The sequence below is a fragment of the Zosterops lateralis genome (assembly GCF_965231275.1).
Source record: "Zosterops lateralis genome assembly, chromosome: 3".
Taxonomy (NCBI): Eukaryota; Metazoa; Chordata; class Aves; order Passeriformes; family Zosteropidae; genus Zosterops; species Zosterops lateralis.
In genome coordinates, this window is record NC_139764.1 from 89,410,617 (window position 1) to 89,422,772 (window position 12,156).

The following is a 12,156-nucleotide window of genomic DNA, read 5'->3' on the forward strand; positions in this document are numbered from 1 at the left end:
AGGAGGAAATAGAAGATAATTTTGAAAGCAGATTTATTAGACTGGAAAGACATTGCTGGTGGAGTTCCTCCATGCTTTTTTAAAACATCTTTCTTCTATAGCACTAATCTAATTTTTTTGAGATAATGTATGTTTGTACTAAAATAAGGTAAAGATGTTAGTCCAAAAGTTTTCACAAGAAAGTAGCAAGGTGGTAATATCTGCTGATAACAGGAGAGGAGACGTTTTCAGTACAACATTGGATGCCACACAGGAGGAATTCAGTGACATTGAAGATATGAGCAGTCAATGTACCATAAATAAAATTAGATGAAATACAATGCAAAGCAAGACTCTTCTGGACTCATAGCCAAGAAGTTTGCTCTAAGCTGTTAGTTCATCAGCTTGAAGAGTGTACAGATTTATCTATAATACTGCCTTGAGTTTCCAGTGTGTGGGAGTCATTCCCTACATGGTTCTCAGTGTTGTTCTCACTCCATGAACAGTGAATTCAAGTTGAGACTGACTAGTGAACAGGAAGGCTATAGAGAAAATCAGAGGCTGAGAGACCTGGACTATGGTTCAAAGAGATAGTATATCTAATATCACAGACAAAATAAAAACCAATACTTGAATGCCTTTCTGCAGTATCCTCTCCAAACTTGTGACTCCTATAAACTCCAAGGGCTGCAGACATCACCTGATGTGGCCGTGTGAACTGTTCTGAAAAGACAAGTACAGCTCTTGATTTCCACAAAATTTTGCCACAGTTGACACTAAATAGGATTTACAAGACTTGGCCTAGAAAATGAACACTTTTGCTCCCAAAGTTTTATGGACATTTTTCATGCTCTAAATTATGCTTTGGTTCACATAATCTATTTTACCTCTCTTTTTATTTTCCAGTCACAACTTCACTCATAGCACAGCTGTGGCATTTGTCTTGCAACAAGAAGGATCTGATAATCATGAAATAACCCAGATTTATGCCTGTAGTGCTGAAGCAGTGCCATATTTGTGAAAATAACTTAAGAGGAACAATATGCAGCAGATGTGAAGGTTTTACCTTCACGTTTAAGTAGGTTTATACTGTCAGTGAGTGTGGGCTTAGCAGGGCCTGACAGTTTCAACTTACCAGATGTTCCATGTGATCAAATAGATGCTATACAGCTGTTTCCCATTCTTTTTACCGGGTTCAGATAAATACACAGTAAATGGTCTGAAATATATTTATTGTATTTTGGCAAGTCCTGCAGAGAACTGCCCACAGGCACCAAGAATGCAGGGAGAAACCCAGGGTGCTCATAGGCATGCTTGTTTTCCACAGAGGAGAAATCAGCAGCTGTTTGGTTGAAACAGCCCTGATGATACTAGTCAGGGAGGACTAAAATATGGGATTTTCCTTTGGTTGTGGATGTTGTGAGATTAGTGGCTGTATTTATGGAACATCTCCACTCTGGGAGAGCTGTTACTCTCCCCGTGCTGACAGTGTCACCCTTCCAGTGGGTTCAGTGGAGTGGCTGTCCTGCAGGTAGCTTGTGCTAATTCCAGCTCAGGCTTTCAGTGCTGGAATGGAGAACTGGACTGGCTTCTGTCCTCAGTGCAATACAGAGGACAGGGTATTTCCAGAGCTCCTGGCAAGGTTGCCTGTGTCTCTCCTGTCTATTCCTGAGCATAGACAGCATGCCACAAATTAGCCATGGGGTGTGTTTTTAAGGGCACACAGCTTTTGGGGTTCAATTCAGCCAACTGCTCTGAACTGTTTCAGGACTTACAGGCCAGTTTACATTAACTCCCACACCTGCCTACTTGATTCAATCACAGAGCAGCTAAATAATAAAAAAGGAAGTTTCATTTCCCTTCACCGGCTCTCCTGTTCTCATTTCTCCTTCCTCCCCCTCCAGTTCCCCATGTTCTCCTTAGCCCTTTCACCTTACTGCTGCTTTCCTACCCTTCTGTCCCCATCAGCTTCCTGCCTTTCCATAGCTGCTCTTACACCTGAAAAATTCTTCTTCCTATGTACTGGAGCTTTTCCTTGTTCTCCTTTAAATCATTTTTTAAAGACTTCATCTTCAGTTGGAGAAATAGCTTCCATTTTTCATTAATAATCTCTTTGACATTTCTTGACTGCTATGTTATTTTCAGATTTATAGCCAAGTCTTGCAAATGTTTACAGGGAAGTACCTTTTAAGTGGAATTGAGAACATTCAGTTATAAGTTTGGAGGACTGGATTGTTCATTGGAAAGATTTTTGAAATGGAAATATTTCTCACTGTAAAACTCAATGTTCATTTATGGTTCTATATAAATTTTTAATAAACTTTTGTGACCACAAAGGAGCAGTGGAACATGGACTAACTTCTGTTTTTAACTTATTCCTTAGGTCAAGGTGTAGAACATGTTCTCACAGATTTTTAAATGTGCTGAGCAAACTTAATGTTGATAATATGACTTTATACCCCGAATCATATTATTGTGGTTTGAAAGCAAAACGAGTGAGAGGCTCCAAGACAGAAATACAATTTAATAATAAGAAAGGTAAAAAGGTAAAAATAAAATAAAAAAAATGCAATAACACAAAGGACCACTAACAGAGTCAGAATACAACCTGAGCAGGGTGGTGGAAGCAGTCCAGGTGAGGTGGTCTTCCTGAAGCAGTGATCCTGTAGAAAGGTCTGGTAGCTCTGGTCCTCTGGGAATCCAGTCAGTAAGGGCTGCTTGTACTGTCCTAAATCCCAGCTTATATCCAGGTGAGAATGCTTGGCTCCTCCCCCTGGGCAGAGCATCTCACAATGGGGTGATGAGTTGTGAAGTGGGTCCTTGATGGCCCATTAAACAGAGGTAACTCCTGGGCAAGGCGTTAATGGGCCATTAGCAGAAGACAGCCCAAAGGCAGGGGGCCTGGGAAGACACTGCTCCACTTGGTTTAACAGTTCATGAAGATAGTGATAGAATAAATACTTTGTGTACATCCTACACTGCAACCCAGGACACATATGAAAGGACAAGTACAAGCTGTACCTTTTCATCTTGGTGACCTTAATTGTTTTATTTTTCAGTACTAATTTTTATTTCAGGAACTTCAAGCATCTGGACTGCCTGAGTACATAAAGATTGTAGAAGTTGGGCCAAGGGATGGATTACAAAATGAAAAGGTAACCTTTCTCTTTTGGTTTTTGTGTGTGCTTTGGCATGATGTTAATGATATTTTCATTGTGTAGAACGTGTACATCCTGCTAATTTTGTTTCTTTCATTTTGTACTATTAAATATATCTATTTTCATATTGATAACTTTATATTAGAATGAAAGTGTATTCCTATTTACCCAGCTTTTAAATCATATAATTTCTTTCTGTACTTGGCTAACTTGCCTTTCTGTTACTCAACATTTCTTTTTACTGGGATTTGTCTTGTAAGTCAGTAACATTCTGCCATGATGTAATTGGTAAACGCTGAAACACTGGCTTTGTAACTTGTGTTTCTGTTTCAAGTGTTCGTGTAGAAGGAATAGTAAAATAGGTTTTATCATGCTTCCTGCTAAAGAGACACTGGATAAAAATATTATTCTTTTGATAGCATTATTTGCCTGAAATGTGGTATGGAAGCATGGAAGGAGATTGAAAGAGGTGATGAGAAACATGTATAGAAACAGTCATCTATTCCCACAAACAGGAGGATAAGCTCACATATAGCTTTGTTACTGATACCAGAGATGTTAGTGGTATTAGCAGAATAGAGTTACTCTGCCTCTGCTGTGGAGCTTTCTTCCTCCCATTTTTCACTGGTTGCACTGCTAGTATTTCCTTTGTCAATCCTTGCTAGTTTGGTGTTTGGTTAATGACAAATAATGAGGCCAGATCTATAACCAGTTGTGGTGTGCTCCCAACTTCCCCCCAAATCCCCATGGAGTCGGTCTGACACTGCAGATGCTCTATCCCCTTTACCTGTCAGTTAAGTTAATCCTGCCCATTCTTCTAGATCCCTCCATGTCAATCCCCAGTTGTCCCAACTCCCTGCCTGCCGGTCAAGGCTTGCCCCTTCCCCTTATTCCAGAGAATTCTGTGTACCTTGGTACCCAGTTGGCTCATCAACTTTGTAACCTCCCCTTTGTATCCCTCCATTGGCTGTAACTTTTTGTACCATCCCTTGTGTTCCCTACCCTATGTGTTACCATTGGTTATTGTATTGTACCACCCCTTGTTCCACCCTCCATTTAGAAGCTGCTCCACAGCTGTGTTAGGTGCTCTCTCTCCCTGGTCTCTTCGACTAGAGTCAACCTCGTGTTGGAACCTCATATTGAGAGCCTCCCTCTACTCCTTCCCCCAGGTCCTTGTTGTCACCTCCTTTGCCTGGCTTGGGGCTGCACACCCCAGAGGTTCTGCAGCAGACAATGTCTGTGTCCCTGCAGTTCCCCACACTTGTTCTAGAACTGCCACCCCACAGCTACCTAGAGCTCAGGAAGCCTGAAAGGGAGCTTACAACAGTTGGCACCCAAGTGCTTCCTTTTGTGATGGACAGAAAATGAAGTAAGATCAGGTATACTGCCTAGTACCTTCCTTACACTTCCTACTGTCAGGAGACAGTAGAGTTACAGTAAAATGTCTTAAGTATATAGTTCATTATTGGTTATGTACAGGGAACATTTCACTTACAAATGTTTCTTATGTATGAAATACTTTGCTAAAGTTTGTCTCCATGTCTATAGGTGATAGTCCCAACTGATACAAAAATTGAGTTAATCAACCAGCTTTCCAAAACTGGCCTACCTGCAATAGAAGTGACCAGTTTTGTTTCATCCAAATGGGTGCCTCAGGTATGTAAAACCAGCTCCATTCTATTTCAATTTAAATTGAAACTCCAAACTATTTCAATTTAAATGCCATTCCATTTATTTCTGTTACATTGAGGTATAAATAAAGATTTTGGATGGCAACACGTCATTAATTCAATGTTGTTACTACTTCTTTTCTACTCCTTTAAAACTAGTAGTCATGGATGAAAAAGAAAATTAGTATATGTTATTTTCTTTTTTTTTCTAAATGAAATGTAGTTTTCCACATTTGGAAATGTGTTTGGAAGATCTAAATTTGGAACTTATGTATGTAATAGTAGTTATGCATGTTACTTACTTTGGAGTTCTAGTACTCTATCAGCAACTACACTTAAATTTGATGAATCATAATAATTTACTTATTATTTTTCCAGAATTAATTTTTACATTTGGTAGAATTCAGCAGAAACCTAGCCTTTCTGGAACTGGCAGCAAAACTGCATTGGCATTAAACTGCCACATTTCCATTTGAGATTTAACACTGCAAATTCAGGCTTAGTCCTGAAGTTTACTGTTTGGTGCCTGTTTGTGCAAATTAATTATTTCCTGCAAATAAGGGAATAAGTCAATACTTGCATATATAATTTAAACTATTTTTCAAGAAATTGCAAGAATTTGAACTAATTTTCAAAAAATTCAAGAACTTGTTTGAATACTTGATATTTGACAAGGTTCATACAAGTTATTTACATGTTAAAACAAGAAGTTAATTTGAGAAAATACTTCAGTTTTAACAATGTCTATTGCATGTGGGACATCTGACAAAATACAGATAAAGTGTCCATTTTAAACTGAGGATGCATCCTGGGCCTGGACTGCATTCTAGGCTTTTCTCCGAGAAAAACATAGTACAGCCATGCTTATTCATTAGTTAGCAAAGCAAATTGTGCAACACTCTGAGGGACTCCTTCACTTTATTTCAGTGTTCACAGGGTCACCAAGGAGGAGTCTAGAAAAAGGATAATAGGAGAGGTGAAAAGAAGAGTGACGATGCAGAATTTCTTTGGCGTCAATGCAGGGGCAATCATATCTTGTCTGCTAAAAGGGAATAGGTTAAATTTTTCTAACTGCCATCACACTTTGTCAGTTACTGCAACAGAGAGTTTTTAAATGTTAGAAGAAAAGGTCTAAGGCAAAGGTGTGTTGCTTCCTTTTTTGTTTAATTGTTTCCTTTTCCTGTGAGCCATTACAAGTACCAAATTAAGCACAGGTCTGTCAGTTTAGAAAAAAACAAGCATCTCTTCTTATCTCAAATTCATATCTGAATGCTTTGTTATAGTGGCTTAATTAGTGTTTAATTTTTTTTTTAAGATAAGATTGTGTTGCTTTGACAGAGACTTTGTCTTTTCTTTGCTTTTTCTTTTTTTCATAGGTCATAGGAATAGAATTTACAGTTATGTTTAGATCACTCATTCACTTATTTCTGGTTTTAGTATTTTAAATTTTTGATGGTTTCCCATCCACTGTTGTTTTTGGCAAAGATTTATTTTTACTGAAAAATCTAAAAGAAAAAGTTCCATAGTAGCAAGGTGCCATATAAAACAGGATCCCACACCTGTAACATAAACAGCCAAAAATTATAAATATCTACTATTAGGAAGCTTATTTTTTAAAAGAATGGGAAAATAAGTATTTTATTACAATTTAAAATCTTAAAATATGCAATATGTGCAAAGATGGGATTTTACTTACAGGAAAAATAGCAATGGGACACATTTAATACATATAATATTATTTGGATCTGACAGGTTTATGCTGGTTGAAAAAGTGCCATTTTGGTTTTCCAGTATATTTTAAGACAAACTATAGTTTTGGAGAGTGAATTTAGTTCCAGAATTTGCTATTCAATTTATCATTTGGTTTCAGACATTGTTTTTCGCCCTGAAAAATGTAGCTGCTACTTATATTAAATTGAGCAATGAAAAATTGTTCTTAAAAAAATAAAGTGTTAACAGAGGGTTTTTGTGAGGTTATCAGACCAATTTAGTTAGCATAGAAGCAAATACAAAAAGTTTTGTGCTATCACTTATTTTGTGATGAGAAATGAGTTGTGTCTGGCTGTAAAACACCTTATGTACCATATATCTGCTTCCTTATAGATATGTGGTGGGCTTAAATTTGAAGAGGAATACATGGATTTTTCTGATGTTTTTAATCCATTCATTTTCGTAGAAGGAAGCCAGTGACAGGAAGATTCCAGGTTACAAGCAATATTCTTAGTTAATATTGTAGTATAATTTAATGCCATGTATTTGGAATTGTGGCACCACATAGCTATCAGTAAGAGTAAGGAGTAATGAAAGCTCTGTAGTTCATATATCTTTTCATGTGGTACTTTGCAAAATACTTTTCACTAGTGTGGAAAGAAACAGAAACCCACCTGAACAGTGTTTGCTTGAGAGATTTACTTTTATGAGAGCTCATTTAAAAATAATTTAAAATGTACCATTCTTTTTTTTAAACTCAGACTCTTTAAGAGATTAAATGAGAGGGTGTTTTGTTTATTGTATTGTTTTCAGGTGTGCACACCACTGAAAAATATTTGTTTTCAACCTACTTCTTTTAAGAAAATGTGTTTATCTAAAGAATCTGCCCTTTATTAAATGAATAAGTTTTATTCATCTCCTTCATGAATACAGGGAGTATATTTAATCATGAATGTGTGAGAGATTAAATGTAAGTGTACCTTAAAAAGGCAGATTTTCTTTTGTGAGGGGAGACTAAGGAAAAAAAGTACTCTGATCTTTGTTATAATAAAGAAGTATTTTCTTCTTTAGAAATAAACTTCTGAATATATTAAAACATTGCACTCTGCAAACAACTGGATTTTGCTGTATTTTTAAGAGTAGATGTGTTTAGTCTTCTAATGTTCTGATTACAATGTTGAGTAATTCAAGTTCAGTTATGCTTAACATTGTGAAGTTGCGTTTATCAGAGTGCTGAAGTTTTCAGGACTGGTTTTTTAAATCTCAGTTATTCTGTTAATTCCCCCTATCAAGTCTAGTAAAGCAAAGTCAAAGTTGCTGTAACACTTCATGGACAGTATGATCATGTCTGTCAGTTTATGATGCAAATTGTATTTTTACCAGAGGCATGCAAAGGAACACTGTAGAAATCTTTGCCCCAGTTCTATATTCACATAGATGTAAAAAGATTGCAACAAAAATAGTCAAAAGTTAAGAAATTAAAAATGAGTATTTGTATAAAATTAGTTTATCTCCCTTGTTGTTAGAATTTTGGTATGAAATGTAAAAGTAATGAAGGCAGAACCACAGTCTAAGGCAGTTTCTATTTAGCGATATAGTCAGAAAATAACTGCTGATCAATAAAAATTATTTATATCTTTTAGATGGCAGATCACGAAGAAGTAATGAGGGGCATTGAGCGGCATCCTGGAGTACAGTATCCCGTTCTCACGCCTAATCTTCAAGGTTTTCATTCTGCTGTAAGTGCCGTCATAGGAGTTGTCCACATTTACCTCTTTTATGTTTCAGACACTTTCAGTTCAGTATCAGAAATGAGCTTTTTAATGTTACAAGTAAGCTATAGTTTTTTTTTTCACTGAAAACTCTCAATTTTCTTTATGAAAAATGGGAAAATTCACAGAGTGATGTTAAGCTCATAATTAGTGGAGGCATTGACCAGGAACTTTGTAAGTTCCTTTAAATGATGCTTGTATATAATGGGCAAGGCAGTTCTTTCTCTTTTACTTCTTGGCCCTAGAAGAGTTTCTGCAGAGTGTCTTGGTTGAAAATACTGAAAAAGAATGAGAAAAGACTGATTTAAATGAAAAAGCTTTATAGCAATTCCAGATTTCATTTTGGTTGAGTTTGAAAGTTTAAATTGTTTCAGTTCTTCTAAAATAGTCAAAATTATAGACTTGAAGTGTGTAAAAGTGTGAAAATGGAGCAGTTCAGTCATCTTAAAATATAGACATTATTAGTCAAATCTTTACTCTTGTTTTGTTTTTTGAAAATTTTTAATGCTTCTGCTTTTGTCCTGATGTAGGACAAGCTGTATTTGGAGAGCATACTGCTGGGTGGACATTTGTAGTCTAGTCTATCACAGTTCCCATACCTGTTAAAACAGAATCTTGTGCGTAGTTGATTTAATTATCAACAGTCAGATTATAGTGCTACAACTTCGTCTCAATTGTAGCTTGTGTGAATTTAATTAATTGTGATTTATACTGTGTTTAGTGATAAAATGAAGGGAAAACAATGAAACAATAGTTGTAGATTATTCCTGCATTCTTCCTTGCTGATGTTTTTTCTCTCTATTTAAAAGAATATTTGTCCCTGTAAGGCTGCTGAATTTTAGACATTATCTTGCAGAGGCAGCGAATAAATGCAAAAGCTCCATACTTTTTCATTGAACAAGAGTATTCTGACTGGAGAGTGAGACTTAGTTAACTATTCTCCTTAGCTTAAATATTTTCATCTCCTGTCAGTTGGCTTCTTTGCCTCACGTTAGTTGATTTACTGAGGTACCGAATACAAGCTCAGGCCAATTGCCCCTAGAGTGAAGTCACCACATTTACACATTTTCTAGACTGGAGTTTGCTCTGAGACTTCTCTCAGCAAACTCTGATGTACACATTTTCCATATTATCCTTAGCAACTGTGACACCAAGACCAATGGTGCCCTTGGTCCTAGAGTTGGCTCTAAAAAGGAAATCCCTGTTGGTTATTGTTGCTGCTCTAGGCATATGCACAGAGAGAGCTTTCCCAAGCATGAGAATGACTTCCTGGTATTCAGGAGGAACAGACAGTGGGAGAGTTGTGTGATCGTTTCCTTTTCTGAAAATATGAATATAGGTATCAATCGTTGTTTGTATAGTTGGTTTATGTGATTTCTTACATCTTCCTACCTTTATCATTCATCACTTTAAAAACATGTTTAACTAATTGCTAAGAAGAGGCAGAAAATATTCCATAGTGAATGATCTCAAAATTTGATTCAATCTGTCCGTATGCTATAGCTTAAAAAAAAATTGAATTAAAGTTAGATTTTAGACATGGATGATATACTTAATATACTTTAAAATTTTAGAATGTTGTACAGAATTAAATGCCTAATCTAATACTTCAGTGTTGTGTTATAACTCTATTTTCTTGCAATGTGTTTTTAGATTGCAGCAGGAGCTACAGAAGTCTCAGTATTTGGCGCAGCATCTGAATCTTTTAGCAAAATGAATATTAATTGTTCAATTGAAGAAAGCATAGAAAGGTTTGAAGAAGTCATTAAATCTGCAAGGGATATGAATATTCCAGTGCGAGGGTAAATATACAGATTCTAAAGTAATACAGAGTTACTGGAGTCATTGTTACAGGAGTTATTTGGTACCAGTAGAAAAGTTTATTTACATTGTAGATTAATTGTAATAATAGTCTTTATTGTGATTTTTATTTTTAATATTGAATATATTTAGTTATTTTTGAATTTTTAGCTACTGATACTGACTCTTTTGCTGTGGAAATTGAAGAAAGCTATGTTTGAGATTTTATTATACAAATTAGTTTTTACTATCAGAGATGACAGAATAAATTTTTTTTTGCGCTGTTGAGAATTCAAAATGCTAGCACCTTAAAAAAATGCACTACAAATTTTTATTTTATTGTAGAATTCATAATATATCACTTCATACATTGCAGCATCAAGGTATAAAAGTGAGAAACCAACTTACTGCAAATAAAAAACTTACTCTGTGTATAAATTATCCTGAAAACCTAGGCATTGAAATTTTTGTCTCCAGTGCGTGAAACTCTAGAATTATCCAGCTTTTTTTCTTTTTTTTTAACATAGAATATCCTGAATGGTACTTTTGAACAGTATCAAATTTTATTTCCATTTTCCTTTCTATTGCAGGTAAGAACTACTTACATAAGATTATTTGTGAAGGTCCTTGAATGCAGAAAGGCTCACATAGATTTAAGGAGAAACTCAGCAGTGAGATTCCTTGAGGATTACTAGTAGTGTAAACTACATAATGCTCAGAAAATACCTGGACTTGAAAATAGGTAGAGGTAGATACCTTAGAGACAAAGTACTTGAAAATCAGTCAGGGAATAAATACTGGTTTCTCTTTGCTCCAGAAGTAGTGATGAGGTAATGTTACTGCACCCTTTTTTTCACAACAGTGTGTGGTTGTTTGGGCATCTGCCTTAAAGGGAAATCTGACTTCTAGTTATACCTCTGCCCCAGAGGATCACAGAACAGCAGTATGGTTTAGATTGAGAGAGAACTCTGGAGATCCTCTTGTCCAACCCAAGGATTTGTGGATGATGGTTGGCAAAAAACTCAACCTGAGCCAGCAGTGGGTGCTTACAGCCCTGAAAGCCAATCGTGTCCTGGGCTGCATCAAAAGCAGCATGGCCAGCAAGGCAAGGGAGGAGGTTCTGCCCCTCTACAATACTCTGATGAGATGCCACCTAGAGTGCTGCATAGAGTTCTGGCTACCCAGCATAAGAAGGACAAGGTGGAACTGTTGGAGCAAGTCCAGAGAGGGACTGGGGCATGGCACTTACAAGGTCAGGCTGAGAAAGTTGACTCTGTTCAGCCTGGAGCAGAGGTGGTTTTGTGGAGACATAGCAACCTTCCAGTATCTGAAGGGGGCTGCAGGGAAGCCTGAGAGAGACTCTTCATCAGGAATTGTGATGGTAGGACAAGGGGGAAAAGCTTCAAGATGAAGTAGTTTTCAATTAGATACTAGGAAGACATCCTTTACGGTGGGGGTGGTGAGGCACTGGCGCAGGTTGCCCAGAGAAGTTGTAGATGCTCCATCCCTGGAGGTGTTGTTCAAGGCCAGGTTGGATGGAGCTCTGAGCAACCTGAAGGAAGGGAAGGAGTAGTGTCCCTGCCCATTTCAGAGGTTTTGGAGCTAGATGATCTTCAAGGTCTCTTGCAACCCAAACCAAACTGTGCTTCTGTATTTTCACACATAACTCACAGCCAACCAAGGATAGGTCATAAATGCTCAGGTTCTTTTTCCTTAGCCTGGGTATATTAGCCTGGGTATATTTCAGGAGGAAAATCATCAAATAAAGAAGTAAGGATGTTTGCTATATGAAGAAATAGTGACTTGTACCAGAGTTTAAATACTTTCTCCAGTTCCTAATCTGCCAGTAGAGTCATGATTTGCCTCCCTGAGCAACTTCTTGTATAAGAGGTCTGTTATTTAAAAACTCTCTGCCACCATTGTTCGTCACATTTTTTCTAGAACTAAATTCTGAGTTGAGACCACAACTAGCAATTTGAGTTCTCCAGGAGGATTAAACTCAAGGATGCCTGAACTTTAGGTCCCAGACAGGTACGGTTAAAGGAATAGGTAGTCAATACAGCAAGT

General features: G+C 36.9%; 1 protein-coding gene across 1 annotated transcript in view; it reads left to right on the forward strand.

The window, feature by feature from the left end:
• HMGCLL1 (3-hydroxy-3-methylglutaryl-CoA lyase like 1) overlaps positions 1-12,156 on the forward strand; it is a 77,142-nt gene that overhangs the window by 19,111 nt on the left and 45,875 nt on the right. Inside the window, exons 2-5 of the mRNA XM_083856649.1 lie at positions 3,057-3,134; positions 4,686-4,793; positions 8,161-8,256; positions 9,943-10,091. Of these exons, the coding sequence (XP_083712775.1) occupies positions 3,057-3,134; positions 4,686-4,793; positions 8,161-8,256; positions 9,943-10,091 (431 nt within the window). The remainder of the gene's footprint in view (positions 1-3,056; positions 3,135-4,685; positions 4,794-8,160; positions 8,257-9,942; positions 10,092-12,156) is intronic.